General features: G+C 47.3%; 2 protein-coding genes across 8 annotated transcripts in view; one reads left to right on the top strand and one right to left on the bottom strand.

Moving 5' to 3' along the window:
- Eip74EF (Ecdysone-induced protein E74) overlaps nt 1-19,461 on the top strand; it is a 142,617-nt gene that overhangs the window by 24,814 nt on the left and 98,342 nt on the right. The window lies entirely within an intron of this gene.
- On the bottom strand, nt 1,125-19,375 carry Lsm11 (U6 snRNA-associated Sm-like protein LSm11). Of its 2 annotated transcripts, XM_003699873.3 has the most exons (5): nt 19,167-19,375; nt 19,013-19,079; nt 8,997-9,133; nt 4,829-4,967; nt 1,125-1,469 (listed from the first exon to the last, which is right to left on the bottom strand). In XM_003699873.3, the coding sequence occupies exons 1-5, from the start codon at nt 19,344-19,346 to the stop codon at nt 1,315-1,317; spliced, it is 678 nt and encodes a 225-aa protein (XP_003699921.2). In that variant the 5' UTR covers nt 19,347-19,375; the 3' UTR covers nt 1,125-1,314. The 2 variants fall into 2 exon arrangements, with proteins under 2 accessions (XP_003699921.2, XP_076387155.1); XM_076531040.1 differs by lacking the exons at nt 19,013-19,079; nt 19,167-19,375 and adding an exon at nt 18,362-18,955.

The raw sequence follows: 19,461 nt of genomic DNA, 5'->3' as shown, positions 1-19,461 counted from the left end.
ACACCTGGAGAACCGCGGGGATACCGTTCACGAGGAGGTGGGACGGGCAACGGCCAGACTTTCTCCGGAGAGCGAAAGTGAGAGGGCCTCCACGGGATTGTGCGCCCCTTGGGTAAATCTAGGGGACAAGGGGGGCACAGGGTTCTTGCTTTCACCGTGGCACGAACCACGACTTGGATGCACTTTTCTGCGACGTAGAAAACGAAACGGACTTACGCGATATATCGTGGTCGGAAAGAAAAATACAGACTGTAATTATTGCCGGTCTTGAGAAAAAACATCGACTGACATTCCTGTATCGTGTTCTTTAATCTGTTAACTCCGAATGACGAGTTAATTCGTTGTGCGAGCAAAAGCACTACGACGAGTTACAGAACAACGTATTCACCGAACAACTCTTGTATTTAGTTTCGTTCTGAAACGAACAAATCGTTCCAGAAAATGGATAACGTTATTCGTAGAATACATGGTTATCACCGATTACTATTTTAAAATATGATCAAAAATTCCCTCCATCATTATTGCAGAGAACGACCGAGATGATGGTTTCCTATCTTTTGTAAATTTGAAATCGCTTTGTCGGCATCTTAATATAATCGATCGAAACTTTCTTATTTCTTAAGATGCGCATTCCACGAGTACATTAAAGAGAGGCGGTTAACGCGCAACGAGGAAAAAAGCAGCCATTCGTGGCGGTGAATTACTCTAAAGCAGCGATAGAGCGTGGTCGAACAATTACGAATTTACTTTCTTCTGTAGAACTTCCTCGTCGACAGTCACGCTATGGATTAATAACGTCTATTCCGTTCAGGTAGGCACGAAATGAAATCATTATAACAAATTATCGATACTGTGAGATCGCTGTAGTCCAAGGGCTTCAAGAAATAGCAAAACGGTTCAACGATCCGCCGACGTTAAATTCGAGAAAGTCGCGAGAAATTCAAGCGCGTTGTTCGTCGTAAAATAATTAATTATGAATTTTTTTTTGGAGACAATCGCGTTCGTCGCGAGAAAGTTTACGAGCCATACGGGTTCCAGGTTTCGACTTTCCGCGCGTGCCATTTCAGGAACGTAGATATACGCACCGGTCGCGAGTATCGGGACAGGTTCAACAAACGGGAATGTAACATTCGTAAACGTTTATTCGAAATCGCTGCAGGTTGCGCGCGTAAAGCAACACTGTTAGAAAATAAAAATAAGTTATACAATGAATGTAGCGGTGAATCGTGGCTCGTACGATCCGATGCGTCGAGGAAGCATCGAGTGACGTCGCATGTGTGTTCGTTCCCGGTGTGCCAAGGCGCATTCACTGACTCAATTGATTTTGACGATTATAGCGACCTGTTCTCCCCTCAGCAACATTTGCGGCACGTGTCTCTCCAAGGTCTCCTTCTTTCCCTCGATCTTCTTCACGACTACTTTGGGCGCGGCATCGTCCTCTTGTTTCACGATCACGTCCTGCGTACCACCTAGCACAAAATTTACAATGTGATATTTCTTTTCGAATTTGATCGCAGAAGGTTACCATTTAGTACGTTACGTTACAGAAAATTATGTCTAAATCAAATATATTTACATTATCTTGTTATAGAAATAAATATAATAATTATGTTTGGGGGAAGTTTTCTTAAGAAAGTAAAAAAACATAAAAATAACACAATCGCGCGAAATAAGTATGCCCAGAAAAGTTTCAGGAAGCAAAATATTTTCGTGTCGGAGTTTCGCTGGGCGAGGGTAAATCGATAGCGAGTGGTTAAAAGGCAGAAAAGAGAAAGAAATACGTATTTGGAAAACGTAGCAGAGTGTGTGTAGAGTGTAGAGGTTGACGTCACGAAGAAACCACGAAAAGAGAATGTCGACGGGTCACGAGGTAAGTCTCGAAAGGTTGTTTATGTGCTGGCACGTGTCCGGTGTGGCTCGAAGGGGAAGCAGAAAGGCGTAGGGCAGGGCGATACGGTTAGAAGGGAGCAGGCGAGCACGAGGAGTCGGTGGGACACGTGTACTCGGCAGACATCGATCCTGGGAGTTGCTCTTCAAGGTCGCTCGGCTGCCACCCTCGCTGCCTCGTATCAACGACCTCTCGACCCCCTCAGGATATCCTAAAGTACGTCAGTAGGCCAACTAACCCTGAACTCTTGCTGTACCATGATTACTCATCTCCTCGGGATAACCGATTTGTATTTCAACCAATAACAAGAGCAACTTTTGCTAGCCGATTTATTGCAATATTTATCAGAGTGTGACAGTTTCTTTCTTATTAGATATCCAACGCTTTCGAATTTCGAAGTGTTTCTTTCCGTTAAAACTTGTTGGGGTTCGACTGCTTCTTAATCTTTTTTTATTTACATTCAATCGCGAGAATTAATCAATCATTCCCATCGTTCGCATTCACCCCTCATTGTTGCCCTTTTTACCCTTCCGACGTGAAAATTGTTGAATCATGTCATTGACTCGCGAGATTACCGAAATAGAAATGAATGGTTCGCGGAGAACAATGTAAATGTGCCTATCAATCGTGCACGCGATACCGATTCGAAGGTTGTTCACCGGAATCGATTGAATGAACAATCTCGCGATAAAACAGATTCCATAAAAGTTGTAGTTGCTAACGCACGTGTCGGCTGGCTAACCACGTGAATGAATGAAAACGTGTGCCGAAGGTTGTAGGGTTGTAACATGCGGCAGAACGAAGAAGGCGGAGGTGGAAGAAACGGAAGAGGCGCGAGCGAGAGGGAAACGGGAGTAGTAGGAAGAAAAGGAGCGGAAAAGAGATAAAAGGATGAACGGAGATAGAGCAAAGGGGTCTTTGGCGTTGGCTGAACAGAAGGAGAAGAGTGTTAGAGACAGAGAGAGGAAAAAAGAGGGAAACGAACGACGCAAGGCACATGGGCCTTGTATCGAACGTAGCAACCACTATGTAGTCAAGGTCGGTCTTTGCCCCTAACGTTAAAGGGGCGTCCTCAGGATGTATCACGAGGGACACGACGACCCCTTAACTATCGAGCTTTTTTCTACGTCGATGTAAATAAAGGCGGTTAACGACACGATCGACACTGGATAGCGTGCGTTAACCCTTCCTGATATTCGATCGCGCGTGGACTAATAATAATTAAGAATACACTACGCGTATAAAAGATGTATCGATACAAGGATCTAGAAGGATGCGGAGATCCAGCGATACGTTCCGTTTTTATTATACAGAGGATAACGATCAAAACTTACATATTTATTTGTCCTTAAATAGTTAATCTATATCGTCGAAAATAAATCGTAGAATAAAAGCGTAAACTCACCGTGTTTTGTAACGACGAACTTTACTATCGTCAAAGTTCCTGACAAAACAATTACGGGTGCAAATGAAATTTACGAGAACTATAATTTTAAATTTGTGTACGTAATATCCTATCGTAGAGTGTAAACAATCGATCGACGCCAAAAAACGGATATCGTAGATTATTCGAAATAAATCGTAAACAGATTAAACGTTACCGATGTGTTCGTCGATTGAAAAATAATCAAGCATCAATTATCGGACGAAGCTCGATTAGCAGTGAGGTAACGTTTCGAGACATCTAAAAGACGTAACAGCGTTCAGGCTCCTATCGAGCGAGGTCGTAGCTATGAAAAGTAACGTACATTCTATTCGTGCATCAATTAGAGCCGCGTAAATAGAAAGAAGCGCGCGAGCGTGTCCCATTGACACTGGACAGTAGTAGGAGTCATTCATGGCCAGACCAGTGTAGGAAGGACTAAATTGAACCTTTGCTTGGGTCTTGAACAGTACACGGCACCGGTTACTACGCCTATTGATATCATCCTATTAAAATTCTGAACATGCACGCCAGAAACGCGCGTCCATTATGTATAATTTGAGAATTTGCATACTGATTTGTATATTGTACGGCGGAAACGTTCCTTTCGAGGTCGATCAATGGATACCGAATATGTATACGCATAGATCTGACTCGAGAATTGTTTAAAAAATTATCTACTCGCCGAATTAAATGTCTTATTTGTCCATTACATTTTCGATAATTACGATTTCATCGCGAATCGTGTTCTTTTCTCCGAACTCACGAATCGTGTAACGGCACGAATTGCTGAACGAATTAGGCAAATTAATTTGAAGTTTCAAATTGCTCTGCTACGCGTTTCGTGACATGCATCGTGTTTAAAATGTATTACGTCGGATGCCATTGAAACGAAGTTGCAAATTGTTTCGAGAGAAAAGAAAAAAATGGAATGACTTTGAACGCATTAATGATCTTGCACAGCGAGAAAATTAGAAATATGTTTCTTGCTCGTTAGCTCGAAAGCACAGCGGTGTTCGCTAAGAAAGTGCAAGAAACGCATAGAAAAAGCAACGCGTTTTTCATCCGCCAGCCGTATCTCGATTTTTCATTGAACTCGCGACATTGTTTAGAATTTCTCGTCAAGTCGGACGGCCTTGAATACCTGTCAGAGATTCAATTTTTCTCTGTTCCGCCTCAGGGCCGTACGGCACCAAACGCACGCGCTTTTGCCGCGCGTCGTTCGAATCGCGAGCCACGTTACAAATGTCGGAGGTTACAGCTTTCAACCGCTTTTTATAGACCGTATTAGCATCCCAATGATTTCTGATTCATCGCAGATGTTCGTAGCTCGACTTTAATGGCGTCGTTCGGAGAAGAAAGACACGGAAACGCCGAAAACCCGATACGAAATTAACGCGCGTCCACTGCCAAGTGTTCGGAGTCGCGAACAGAGTAGACGAAACGAAGCTCGCAGAAGTCCACGAGCTCTACTGGCGAATCTTAATAGGATAGAAAAGGATGAAAAATATGTATACCTTGCGCAGGTGCTTTCCTCTTCGTTTTACGAGTCCAAACTTCAAAACAGTCCTCGAGCGCGAGGTTCCAGTGCTTGTCAAAGGCGGCCACATACGCTTCCACGTGTCCTCTTATTCCGTACGCGTTCCTCGTGTAGACCTTCGACATAAAGGACGAACCATTATTCCTTTTAAATCATTCGGAGATTCCCGCTTACGTTCGTGCGTCGATTTCTTCGAACAGAATTCGATCCGATAGATAGTTCGTAAAGGATGAAATAACTCCTTTATACCTTCAAGGATTTCTCCGTTACTCTGAAACTTGAATCATGAATCGATCGTTTCGAACAAAGCACCGATCGATTTTCATTTTTCTGACGATAACAAATTCCATGAGTTTCGATAACAAAATTTTTCGAAGATGATCTATTGAGGCTGTCCTGCCTCAACACACGATTTCCACGGTTTAAAAATTTACAAATATACGAACATTTTACCAATTCGGATTACTTGGCGCAACCGTGATACTTGTACCGCGCTTACGCGTCGAGTTAAATACAATTTTTTTGTTATCGTTTCGAAACATATGGAAGAAAGTGTCGAATGATTCGGTGCAGTTTTTCCGTTTTCCAGGCAATTACATTAATGACAGTTCGCGCGAGAGTGTCTACGAGAAAACGAGCGCGAGCCCGTTGTTTGTCGCACAGATATGCCGCGAGACAAGATAACAGGCTGATACGCGGAAGTGCAGGCCGTGGCAAGGCCCCCTTCAATGCCTTTCGCACTGATATATACCCAGCTTTGTCGCAATGAAAACTAATTGCGTGACTCTGACTCTGACTCGCGTTCCTCTATCTCCCTCGCTCTATAAACCTATTCATTCTGATCTACAGCCTCTATGAAGTTATCGACAAAAACCTACTAAATTGTTTTTTTGGTAACTTTTTATGCAATCTATTATGACACGGAATGGGATCAATATTCTAACAAGTTATCCGATGCAATTTTTGTCAAATTTTAATTTACTCTTGCCCGAAAAATTGATGTAAACATATTTATTTTTACACGATATCTTTTCATTCAGGTTGTTCCTGCAATATAATTGTACCGCTAAAATTTTATAAAATTTTTTCAAGTTTCATTTTGCCGAAATGAACTTCATATGAATGGTCGATCTACGACAATGCACAATGCGAAGAAATTATTCAGTTTGAATGTCTGAAAGATGGAAGAAAGTTATTCGAAATAATAGAGTGGCTTCCGTATATTCCGTCATCAATATTACGCACGTGTCCCATAGACGCGTGACACGCACACCGTCGAGAATCGATTCTAGGAGTCCTCAAGATTCCTCCGAGGTATATCCTTGCTGGTCCAGTGGGACAGGATTAACGCGAAGGACGACCGCGTCGTTCGTAGATTCGCTTAATCGCCGGTCCAAGGATCGATCGTCACAGCGAACGAAAACGTGGAAACAACCGGGTCTGTGATCGCGAATCGAGAATCGCTCAGGCTGAACCTCAAGGCTCGGTTCGCGATTTCAATTAGACCGGAAAATTCAGAACTGCAACGGGCAAGATCGATATAAGATTAAAGTTTCTTTTGTGTTTAGTTTCGTTTTGATTCTCATTCCGTTGCGATACTTTCGTAACATGCTGAATTTCAATTATACCCGTATCAAGTTTCCAAATATTGCAAAGAAAATTTGGCAAATAACCGAGCGAGGTAATCGTAGATTCTGAAAGATTATCCTAGAACTTTCCTAACTTTTGCGAGTCATATAAAAATGACGATTTTATGGAACACGTTCGCGTGAAAAATTTCTATCAAATCACTGACTAAGACATACCGAGGTGTTATAATGCAAAGAACTCGTATAAAGGAATGGAAATGGCGGAAGAATGATCAATGATTGTCCTCGCGCAAATCATATTCGTCAATCATCAATTTTTTTCTTCCCTTCCTGCATATTTGCGTTACGCAACGACGCATTAATCCGTTGATATTACGTTCGCAATCGCAAGATGATGAGGCCAGGTCCCGAGAAAAAGGCAACAGCACTTTCTTCCTCGATGATTTGAGACGTAATCGAAGGTCGAGCAATCGATCGACGAGGATAAAACTCCTCTTTCAGGATGCAGGCAAATATCCGAAGGTTAGAGATTAGGATCTGTAACCAAGGATAAGCGGTTCTTCGTTGGAAGAACGACGGACGTCGCGAATGAAAGGCAATGAAAGTAATTAAATCGAGAAACACGTTACGATCTCTCGTTAGCGAGACTCCGCTTCCGAAAGAAGTTTAATTAGGAACTCGATTCCGCTCGTTGAGAATATATCAAATACAGAGTGGCGCTTCCGCAGGAAGATCAATTGTATCAATTCAATGATTGTTAACTTTTCTTCTTCTTTTTTTTTCAATGATCAGACGTTCTGACCGTCGATTCTAATGTCACGTGTTGCGGACTTAATCAGCGAGTTAATCCCTTCGCCGAGGACGCGCATAACGTCCGGTGTACGTATTTAAACTTTACTGCTTCTCTATTTCGGTAAACACATTTTACGAGTGTCCTTTCGAAAGTGAAATTTTCTTTCGGAAACGCGTATCGTTCCAAACAAAATCAAAGTCCAATCGTATACGATCCCTTTTTCCTCCACCACCACCTTCCGAGCATTATTACTCGAAGAATGTTGTTCAAACTCGTCAAGATTTTCTAATTCCACGCGGTTGCTTTTCCTCGACAGTATCGACGCACGCGCATTGACATATACGTCCATTGAAAAGCTTGATTTTGGTGCAGGAAATGGACGGGCTACATTTGTTACTGTCACTCAGAAAATCCTGTTTCCTTGCGATCACCAAACGCGCGGCTAATTATGGAAGTAGGAAGTACTCTCGAGAAGTCAGGAAGTGAATTTTTCCTGCTTTCCTCGCTGGCATAACGTTCCGATTCGTCGGTACGAGAGCGTGCTACTACGCCGCACCGCGCCGCTCCGCGACTCGCGCAACGCATCGCTGCGATTTCTCTTCGTTCTAACGATGGAAGAAAATGAAAATAAAACACAAAGACCTTGCTCGTTGATTTATTTTCCGACCGCGAGAAAAATGGTTCGCTCGGGGACTGATACGATCCAGAAACGTCTTCACGTGATTTCATCGGATCGCCGTGTGTCTGACTCACACGCGATATTCAGTTTCCCCGTCGAAGAATGTTGCGTTCGCGAGCTGACCAGATTAAAAACTTCGACATCGTCATGTTCTCGCTTTCTCGTTGCGCAATCGAACCGATAAAAAACGTTCAAATCTTCGTCAACCTCTGTCGCATTATCGTTTGACAATCATCAACGGAGATCATTCTCGAGAAAGTGGTAACGTTACTTTCGCGAATGGCAGGAACGATCCTCCTTTCCTCGTGTTTTAAATGTGCATGCTTCCGAGATGCCTGTAGACGTTGCTCTTTTCTTTACGAGATGCGATCGCGTTGGCGCAATGACGCGGTGCAAATTACTCACGAAGGCAAAAAGTTCGCATCGATAAATAACGACGAAACGAAAGAAGCACCGATCGCGGTATTCCGTGAATTTATAGAGAGCGATCGGTATGCGTTTTTGCTCGGTACTCGTGAAAGGTGAAAAGGAGCGGTCTGTCAGGAAATGGCCCTTTCGTAAATGGACGTTTCGTAGGTAGGACCTTGTCTTTTTGGACAGTACCGTCCCTTGTTCGAATAAGGGAACGATCAAGAGCGTAAACGAGACGCGAAGAAGGGCCCGCGCGTCTCCATGGTGACGAGTGTTGACCCGAACAGTTTCCTTTCCTCCCTCTGTTGTACCTTTCGGGGCTTTTTCGGTCCTCCTTTACCTTCGCGCACGTGTCTCCCGGCCGCGAAAGTGTGTCAGCCGCGTGTGCGTGCGCTTCGACGCACCAGGGGTCAGCCAGAAATGGGAGGCGTAGGTGTTTACGGTGCCTCCTTCGCAAGACTACCCTCGAATTTCCATGCCGCCCGAGTCGATGGATCGAAATACGAGAATGCTATTTTCACGGTTTACGAGTTTTCCTCGTATCTTCTAGCTGCAACGGTGCTGTTTTCGAATTTCAAATGTTCACTTTTCTTCGCACTCGTTGCCGATGCGATTCGGCATGAAACATTTCCAACGAACGGTTTCATTTGAATATTTCGTCAGAACGACCTACCTTAATTCGTGTACGACTCTCCATGTATCCGTAAAGCATTCCGAGCGGCCCGAAAGTCTTTTGCATTTTCGACAGAACGTTCTTCCCTTCTATCGATTCTCCTTGTCCTCTTCCAGTCTTCTTGCCAGCCACGGGTTCTGCACACACCATAAAAACATCCGAGAACTAGGATACCATTCGTAGACGAATTTAGGCGCGTCATCGTCTTGGACGTCCTATGATATCTGTCCGTTACAACTTATGACGCACCTTGTGCGTTCTATCATATCTATCTAGGACAATCAACGACGCACATCGTGCGTTTTATACTATCTATCTAGAGCAATCAACGACGTAACTTGTACGTGTAGTCAAGAGCAAACCTTCCCTACATAAAATATGCCTATCAAATAAGAAGGGATTGATTTTTAGGAGTATTCAAAAATTTGTCGATGGAATAACAACTTGACGACATAGTTTAGGGTTTCAAGAAACTTCGAAGCCTATCAAAGTACGATCTATACCACCTATTTATTTTCGTTAATGACAGTGTATGAAACTTGTTTTATCTATCCATTTCGGACGACGAAGCGCCGATTGTGTCCTATACTATTTATCTGGCACTATCGACATACTAGTTCCGTGCTATCTTTTTCGAACGATGTTTCATCCAATACTATCTGTCCCAGAAATGTCCGAAATGTACAGTCGACTGAACGATGAGGGTAGAAAGTTTAGGACTTAGGAGTTTTTAGTACTCCGAGATCGTAGGAAAAGCGTGCTCGGACTAAAATGGGTATTGACGTAACTAAGAAAACTCGTAGTTCGTGTAAGGGCCGTCTCGCAGTAAGATTCAGTCACGAATGGGTTAGAACGGATTGCGTGCGCAGAAACAACGGGAAAGCTCGAAGAATCGATCAGGAGAAATAAAGGGTAGCCGCGGGGGGGTTAAATTTACCGGCTAGTCGAGATTGTTATCAGCCTAACGAGTGGACGCGTTCGGTATTATCCTGGCAGATTTTTACAGGCGGCCATAACGGCGTGCTAATAAGAATTTATGTAGCTCTCGCGCCTCGTCGGTTCGCTCGACAAATCATCGTTCATCCTTGGTAGGAGCCGCGTACAGAAAACGAGCCGATAGCATCGTGCTTCCATTGCTTTTTGCTCATTTTGCTCGTTTCTGCTAGCAGCACGAGCCATTACGCGTGCGATTCGACTTGCTAGAACGAAATTGATGACGATCGTTGCAATTTGGTAGAGGTTTCTATTCCTTTCCGTTACTGTTCCTTTGTATTTAACCCTTTTATCGCTAAGAATAACTGTGACCATTCGGCACGTGTTACCTCCACGTTTCACGATTATTCCAGTTCTTCTAACGAAGGGGAATAATTTTCCGTAAACGCGTTTATTTATAGAAGAAGGACGTGACGTTGGAAAAACGGGAAATATTTTGCAAGAAACGGACATAGAATATTCGCTGATTCGCGGGAAGGAATTCGTTCGGGAGAGAAAAAGAATCGTTAGCGAGCGACGATCGCGGCAATCGACAGGGATCGAAATAGCATAGATGCGTCCCTGGCGTCGCGGCGCGGAAAGAGGAACGCCGCGGCAGAGTTACGTAAAGGCTGCATACTGGTTGCATGCGGTGCACACACGAGTGCACTTATTTCGCCGATGTGTGCGGCAGCTTACACGCGCGGCTTCGCACGTATTTACGCGTAGCTCCTCTCGCGTCTGGCCGCTCGGTTAAGGTGTCGGTCGAAAGAGGCGGCTGTCCTGAGCGGCGTACTCGCTAGCGAGCGAGCGATCATCGCCGCTGCCAATCGGGCTTTCTCCGATAACTTTCATCCACCTTAAGCCGGTACGCTCGGCTACGCTCCCTTGGCAGCCGCGAGGCCAACGGCGCCGCGCCACTCGCCTCTTTTCCACCTTTCTTTATTCCTTTCCGCGTGTACACCACGCGCCACTTTCACTATCGTCGCGCGATCCAATTCCAGCTCGCCGAGCCGATCGAACGTGCTACCCGCGGACGATGCGCCGATACGATTCGCGCGCCAATTTTCACGAACTAGCCGGTTGCCGAGCGATTTCCAAAAATAAAAACCCCTCGAGAGCCCCTTTTCGCCCCGGTAGGGAAGAACAGTATCGGTTTATATCGATGTTTATTAACAAGTCGCCCACTGTTGTTCGTTGAACGCGATCTTACTCGCGTTTCCAGTCCACCCTCTTCAGGTGTTTAAAAACGAACGAGCTCGAGAAGCAGCACGGAAGACCGTATAATAAAACGGTATTAAAATATGCCGCGTTCGGTGCGACGATCGGAGAAACTTTGAAAGAACAGCAACGCGCGATCGGTGGACATCGGTGAAATTAGAAACTGCCGTATCATAAAACGGATTATCGAAATTACAGTCGAGATAGTATCCAGCATTTACGATACATCTGGTCGATAGAAACGAAGAATACTTTGGGGGCACGAAAGGGTCGCCTCCGCGTTTACGATAGTCGCTTTCCACCGTACTCGGTTGATTCTCGTTCTCCTCGCGACGATGCAATCGGCTCGAACGATCTTGCGCGCTCGAGAAAGCCGCGAGAGAAAGAGGAACAGACCAGAGGAGAAAGGAGGAGACCACGGAGAACGCTCTCGTCCACCTCCAACATGCCATTATTTTTCCCTGTAATCTTGCCCAGCCGGAGCGAGAGAGATAGAGAAGTTTTTTTTCGATCCTCGGGTTATGTACCAGCCCGACGCGCGAAGCGGATAAAGCGCGTTCACGTGCGTGAACCGCGATGGAAACCGTTAGCCGTGCAACTGCGTTCGCGAAACCGTGCTGTTATCGTTAGAGATGGGATCCAAGAAGATTTGCAACTGCATTTTAACTGCTTAGTACGGGCAAATAAAGAGAAACGAATCATGGTACTTAGATCCAAACGCGAATTAACGCTCCTTTATTATCTTCGAATTTCGAACGTCTATCAGTGTCCGAATATTGGAACATTTCAAATTATTCCGATTCTACTGGTACCTCGATTATTCGAATTTTACTCATAGTCACGATTAACTGTCGTGCCCGCGCAACTTCGGGCGCAAGTCGAGGGGCAGTGAGCGGTTGCACGGTAGCCGAACCGAAAATTGAACTAGCGATCGGGTACTCCGCAACAGGCGCGTGTTCACCTGCAAAAATTGCTCGGCGTGCGTGCGTGCGGAGCACTCAGGGTCCCAAGCAGCGGAGGATCCTATGCAGGTGGGTACGACGGCCCCTGGAGAATGTTCGTACGCGAGGGCAGGTGGGGTGTCCCGGGTACCACCTCGCGGTGTGCCGGCGTGCCGGCCAACGAAATATCGCTTAGCGGGGAAAGAAGAGCATAGAATAGGAGACGGACAGAGAAGGTAGACACGGTAGCAAGGGTGGGGAAGGAGAGTGCTATACAGGGTGTCTCGCGGAAAACCTCGAATATTGCGTCAACTGTCCAGCGACGTGTCACGTACCCCGATCGATCTCTTTTCGATTCGACTCTTGTATAATACGCGCACGAAGAATACCCGCTCGATCAAATGACGCTGCGTTTGCTGTACAAGGGTTAATCATTCTTCTCCTCGAAGTAGGCATAAACACGAATTGCTGTTGCGATCGTTGAAAGAACGCGGCATAGAAGGAAAGCACCCGAGGGTACAGTGAAAATGGACATTCGTTGTCAGACGCGTCGATCGTACGATAAACGCGTAATTATACGATCGATTAAATTTCGCGTCGTTTCCCGTTGAAACCTTTCAACTCGATTTTATTTCGGTATTCGAAACGTCCTCTCAAAGGGTTATCGTTTCTTTCTTATATCTCGCAAAATCGAAGAGTAAACAAAACGGAGCTCTGTTCCGAAAATCGTTTTATAAGCCGCGACTTCGATTCGGAATCGTAAGAGCGAGCGAATTCCGCGAAACGCCCAGCCGTCGGAGGGTGAAGATGGTCCCCGAAAGAATAGCGCGGTTGCATAAAAATGGAGGCGTCTCGCTTACCGAACGTTCCTCGCGAGACACCTTGTAGAGGGGAGCGAAGAGATGGAGGAGAGAAGAGGAGGTGGTAGTAGCAGGTCTGGTCGTACCCGCGGATGATCCTCAGGTTGAGTCGCGCTGGGTTCAACGTCCTGGCGGGCAGCGCACCCGAGAGCCGAGGCAGGCAGCCGAGCAGCCACCAGACCTCTCTACCAACACGCGTACACACGCATACCCACATACACACATACAGATTCGCGTACACACATAGACGAGCGCGCGAGCATGTTCGCGCACGCGACACGTACCTACGCTCCATCGAGTTGCACGTGCGCGCACGCGCTCCCTTCTACACAGTCACGCACGTTTTTTTCTTCTTTTTCACCGGTGTGTACGAACAGAGGACGGTGACGGTGTGTCGCGCACGGGAACACACACGAAGACGCGCGCACACGAGGAAATAAGCTGACTCGCGCGAGTTTGCTTTACGCGAACTATCCGTAAGGTACTGTTACTTTTGCGACCAGGCCCTTTCGATCCCTTCCCTCTTCCTGTCCCCTCTCGAGCTTTCCGTTGCACGAGCCTCGCTTTGTTTTCTTCTAACACCTGAAACGATGCTTTCCAACCACGATACATCGAGAGTTATCGCCGGAATCTCGGCGTGTGCCATTTTGGCTGCCGATAGCTTCACCCGATGAGCTTCGGTTTCGGTACGTCGTATCTTCACGAATTTTCACTTCGCGACTAAAAATAGTTGGACTTTACGAATTACGAGTTTCGGAGGTTATCTCGTCATCGTAATTTATCGACGTAACGCCGTATCGCGTGTTCGTTAGCTGTACTTTCTCCGAATATTGTTTCGAGTAACCGGTAGTCTTTATACAAAATCTGATGGCGAATCTGTAAAGGAACAATGCACGAATTTCACTTCGTTTTATTGTTTACGGTATCCGATCATCTGCCACTTCGTATCGCGTACGTTCCTGAACATTGTTCATTTTTATCGAACAATAATCGACGTTAAGTTTGAACCGAACGATTAGCGATCGAGGCAATCGCTTTTCGGTTAACAACCGACCGACACCAAAAACTATTAATAGGTTTCCGGTCAGTAAGGTGTTTGCGGCGTTCGTTCATCGCCGATTCTGTTCTCGAAGAGACAAAAATTTGCTAGATACATCGTTGAGAATCCGTGATTCTCGATCGAACCGAGTCTCGTCGATCTAGTTTTTCTTCGATGCCGCGCGTTACTCGCTTCGCCTCCGGGGTAAAAGTGATTTCTCCTTTCTTCTGGAATCTCTTGACTTTCCTCCACGAGCGGTTCGCGCAATCGTTCACGGTTTCCCACGACTAGACGAGGAAACCCGGTAGCGGCGGCCACTGCCGCTAGTTCCTCAAAATCCTTCCCAACGTTTCCTTATACCGTCGTCGTTGAAATCGTTTCTTCGATAAAGAAAGAAATCGTCTTCGTTCTTTTGGAACCGTACATCCCATTTTACAATTTCCATCGACATTCGAATATTCGTATCTTCGTAACGGCCCCAGTTTGAACGAAAGTTTTCGTTAAATAAAGCTATCGAACCCGTTATCGCTTTCCCTCGTTTCCCTATCGTCTCGCTAGTGAAATACGACACGGACTCATACGTTGATCGACTCCATTCATAGAAACGACTCGTTCCGCGGGAGAACGAATACTCGGAGCGAAAAAGAATACTACTCTAAATTCTAGCAGGGCGAGAAGCGCTACCGTTTCAGCGTGCTCGATAGTCATCTGTTACGTTGGGATAGGTCGAGGTGGCGGGGTACGTGCACACGAACGGCCGAGGAATTGGATCGTCCAGTCTACCGGGTGTCGCGGTGCAACGTCCGACAAGATGCAACGTTCGAAAGTATCGGCTGTCAACGACCTTACCCACGTACGATCTACTATTGTCATTCGATCACCGATGCGAGATAACGTCCTATGCGATTCAATCGTTGGATGAGCGCAACGAGGAAAGACCGAAAGGGGGGATACCAAAAACCGTACGTAACACCGTAACGTCGCGGTGTTCCAAGACACGTAACGCTCGTCAACGACCTTAGCTAAGATTTAGTTGTCGGAGTGACAAACTCGATGCCACGAGTGTGGCCAACCGATGATACATCGAAATAGGAAGACGTTAAAACTGCTCGTAATAAATCGAAAATCGGTGGACGATCAAAGGCAGGTCTCGAGGGTTGGACGGCGCGAGGGAAAAGAAAGAAATATGCTCGTAGGCCGGTGGTGTGCAGTGGCTGGGACGAGCGGCGTGCGGATGCATGCGTCGCGCGCGCGTATAAATATTGCGCAACAGCGGGAGAATCGAAGGGAAAACATCGACAGCGCGACGTGTATTCCGTTACTCGAGGCGAACGACTGCAGTCCACTGCTTTGCATCGCGTTCATGGCAGCCAACGAACGACACGCTGTGCGTCGATGGCTTAGCACGTTCCTTCGGCGAACGTTGGAACAACGCAGAAGACGCTTCGAACGCCCAAAGAGGGAGAGAGATAATCGACTTCTAACGTTTCACGGAGCGTGTCGTCGTTATCACGGACGGTAACGCGAGCGTTGTCTTAGGTCGGGTAAAAGATCATTCGCAACCTCGACGGAGAGTGCTCGAACCTGAACGGACTCGATTCCGCGAAAGAACTTTCTCTCGGTTTCTCGCGACGCGAGCGAGACACGTTAAAGAAGATCAAGGAGGAAAACGTGGTCGCGGCAGCCTAACCTCGTGCTCAAGATTACGAACGTTACGCGAGAAGGCAGAAATTAAGCAACGATAACGACGTTCGATCACGTTCTACATAAGCGAGCAGCCGCGATCATGAAAATCACAGTTCCGGCCGAACGTGTTCGGAGGCCGCCGAAGCTGGAGCCTCGAGTTGAGTCGAGGTCGACGTCCGGACGCAACAAGTGCTGCTGCGACTCTCGGTTGCGCCCGCGATCTTCTTCGATATCGTGCCGAGAGGGACTCGTAACAATATACCGACATTTTTCGCGATAAAACCGTTTCTTCTTCTTAACCGTTTCTCTCCTCGGATTTTCTCTCTTCCTCCCTCTCCGTCCCCCTTTCTCGATCTCCGTCGCGCGCTTTCTAGACAGCTTCCGAGAGGCATAGCTGGAATTCCGGCGAACCGACGAGACCGGAAGCCGAAAGACCTCGACGAGGTTACGCGCGGCGATGTAACGCGCAAAATTTTCGGTCTAGAAGACGGTCAGTCCGACGCGGAGCCTCGGGTTGAGTCCGAGGTCGACGCCCGGGCGCAACAAGTGCTGCATTACGTACGTATACGCCGCTACACCCCACCCCACTCACTCATACAGTCCCACGGCCAGCCCCTCTCCACCCCTTGCGGAAGAAGCCCGCTCCTCTAGCGCCATCTCTCTCCGACTCGACGCTGCTGCCTGCCCCCGCCCCCCGCCCGAGACCGCGCACAGCTCCCGCCTGCTTTCTACCACGGTGTCGCGCGAGAGAGCTTCACCGTACGAGAATAGTGTTGGGACCGATACCGCATCGATACTATCGATGACGCTCTATGAATTTCGGTTCTGTATCGAACATCTCGAATAACCCTCTCTGGAGGACCGACGCTTCAAGAATCGATGCATCTTTCGAAAGACACCGTTTTTTATACCGAGTCATGTTCGGATATGTCGGCGTCGCTGGGGACCGTACACGGCCATATATCCGGAGGACACGAATCGATCTCAATTTTTGTTTAAACATTATAAGTATAAACTGTGACTCTAAAATCAAACTTGTAAAGTACTAAACTTCCCAACATTGCAAAATTCTCGACCATTTTTGACACCTACGTTTATCGTAAAAGCAGTACGAACCAGAAACGTTGGGCACGTTAGGATCAGGTTGGACACCGATAACGCGAATTGTTCGAGCATCGATACGTATCGTATCAATCCCATCGCTAGACGAGGGAAAGAGATGCACGACACACGTAAAGAGAAAGAGAGAAGACACAACGTGAATGCCGTACGGCGAGTGGAAGCAGCACACGTTGCTACCGCTATCCCCCTCTCGACTGTTTTTCGCTCCAGTGTGTGTGCGTGCGCGCGCGTCAACGTTCCCTGTAAATATAAAACTGCACTGGGTCAGGGATCCGTGATTTATCGGCTGCCTGGTGTAATTGGCTGCCGGCCAATAGATACATACCCCCGGGCTACCCGGTGGGACACGAAGGGAGAACTCGACTAACCTCTCCTCGTCTAACGAGAGAGCGCAACAACCCCCTCTGGTCTTTCTTTCTCTCTTTCGATGCCGCGCGCGCGTCTCCTCGCTCCTCCTTTCCCTCCCGCCATAACCTAACCGAGCACGTCCCTGAGTACGTGGCCTCGCGGTGCCGAAATTTCGTCGCCAAGCTGCTCGGTAACCGCCGCGCCACTTTCACTGAAAATCTAAGCCGACCTCGGTTTGGCACCGTGTCAGAATCACGGTTAAGAAGTGACGCGCGCGACGGCTTCGGTCAAGTTTCGACGAGGCCTATACCCGCCACCGGACCCGACACCGGAGGCCAGTTCGCCTTGTCTGACGTAATGTAGCCGTAATGCCACCGCCCGCCACGACCCAGCCATCTACGGCCTAACCTTTGCGACAAGACATTTCGAGCAATGTTTCGACAAATTTTGCGTCCCCTTATTACGAGCGATTTTTCTTCTCTATTTGTTATAAAAAATAGCGCCAACTCGTGCGTAACAATTCGTTTATTCTCTTTTCCTAATCCGATCGTCGATCGGAGACTTTAACCGTGACTTTCCGAATAGAAATTTAGGGATTTGGAAATTTGCGCGTCCATAGATTCGGCGATGGCGGTGGGAAAAGAAGATCGAACGTACGATAACCGTGCACGTACACGGCAATGGTCGTTGTTCGAAGGCTTCCGTGGTTGCGAAACATTTCGGGAGAGAGACCGTCCGTAGCCGATGGATTCCGCGATGTTTGCGCAACACACCACCCGAGGGAAGGTCTCGACGGCGTAGGCACGCGATAAAAGGACAACGGCGGTAAAAAGGAAACGCGAACGAGAGCGAGCGACGCTTCCACGAGTTGACGCGCTTTCGCGGAGGTCAAATTCCACGCGAGTGCGCGCGCGAGCATGCGTAAGACACACCGACGACCTTCGTGGTATTTGCCGGGATCGTAAATAAAGTGTGCCAATATCTAGGATACTATGGAGCTGGCGTCGCGTCGCGCCGTTTTCTTCGTGAACGAAGCCGAGTAACGGAGGGGGAAACGCACAAAAAAGTACGTTCGGATGATTCATTCGAGAGAATCTCGCGAATATGGAGCGGTCTGCCTCGACAATGACGAGTCTCGCGAGACGTAAGCGGCCAGTAGCGTCGCTTCCGACTTACCCAACAGTCGAGATGCGCGAGATTCATTCGTCTTTAGCGAATACGACCGCGAATGTAACCGATGGTATAACCGGGAGCGGGCTGATTCCACGCGGGCAAGAAACGAGAACGTTCGTTTGTGTTCGTTCGGCATAAACGACCATTCAGCAAACTGATCGGTCACGCGCTACGTACACGAATACGAGCGAGTATTTATAAAGTTTAAGCCGCATGTTCGAATACTCGATACGAGGAGTCGAATCGGGTTCAGTCGAATCGTTACTAGGGGTTGTTTCAAGAGCGAAAAGCTCTTCTGTTTCGATGCGCGTGTACGGTACGGTTTTTCGCACGGTAGGTTTTTCGTGACGCGAAAAAGGGACGCGACCCGTCATAGACTCTCACGCGACTTCCCCTTCCCACTTCCGCGTACGTACACACCGTTCGTGTTAGCTAACCGTAAGCATATTGAAATTTGATACCACGTGCGAGTTATCATGAATGAAACTGCGACCTCCCGATGGTACGCAGGGCGTTCACACGGTCGCCATCTCTCGTCAAGCATCCGAACGTTCGCTCGATCGAACGGTCTAACCTCACTCTTCCGGAATGACAATCGCGCGATACGCTTTTTACGCATGGCACATTCGAAACGGGACAAGTCGAGTACCTTACCTTGATGGGGTAAAAATCGTCGTCTCGAGCATTCTCCTCGTCCAACTGTGTCCGTCACGTTTTTCTTCTGAAACCATTAAAACAGAACGGGAACAGAGAGGATCTCGGATGATAACGCGTCGGCGTTATTCTCGTGTTTTCGCAAGATACGCACTTTCGATTTAGCGGACAAACCCAACAACACCGATTCGAATTTCGATACATTATCGTAGACTGGTGCTTTCAACGCCGAAAGCTGTATTTTCGAAGAATATAGAGCTTTTATCGGATTAAATTTGACGCTTTTAATGTCCAGACTCTCGTCGGACGTCGAACTGCTCTCGTCGTCTGCCATAACACGACTGGCTGGCGCGCTTTTTGGCGCGCGATTTCAAAATTCGTATCCACGATTGAAACGTACTTTCTACTAACAGTAACATCTAACTTTTTTTCACTTTTATTAAGCGTTG

This window comes from Megachile rotundata, chromosome 4 (assembly GCF_050947335.1).
Source record: "Megachile rotundata isolate GNS110a chromosome 4, iyMegRotu1, whole genome shotgun sequence".
Classification (NCBI taxonomy): Eukaryota; Metazoa; Arthropoda; class Insecta; order Hymenoptera; family Megachilidae; genus Megachile; species Megachile rotundata.
Note: the sequence above shows the minus strand (reverse complement) of the source record. Positions and strands in the feature narration are given on the sequence as shown.

Excerpts from the sequence above, each read along its gene's own strand:
- Lsm11 (XM_003699873.3), bottom strand. The coding sequence starts at position 19,346 with ATGGCAGACGACGAGAGCAGTTCGACGTCCGACGAGAGTCTGGACATT. Across the intron at positions 9,134-19,012 it reads ACGATTTTTACCCCATCAAG|AACCCGTGGCTGGCAAGAAG; the intron begins GTAAGGTACTCG and ends TGGTGTGTGCAG. Across the intron at positions 4,968-8,996 it reads AGAGTCGTACACGAATTAAG|GTCTACACGAGGAACGCGTA; the intron begins GTAGGTCGTTCT and ends TTTATGTCGAAG.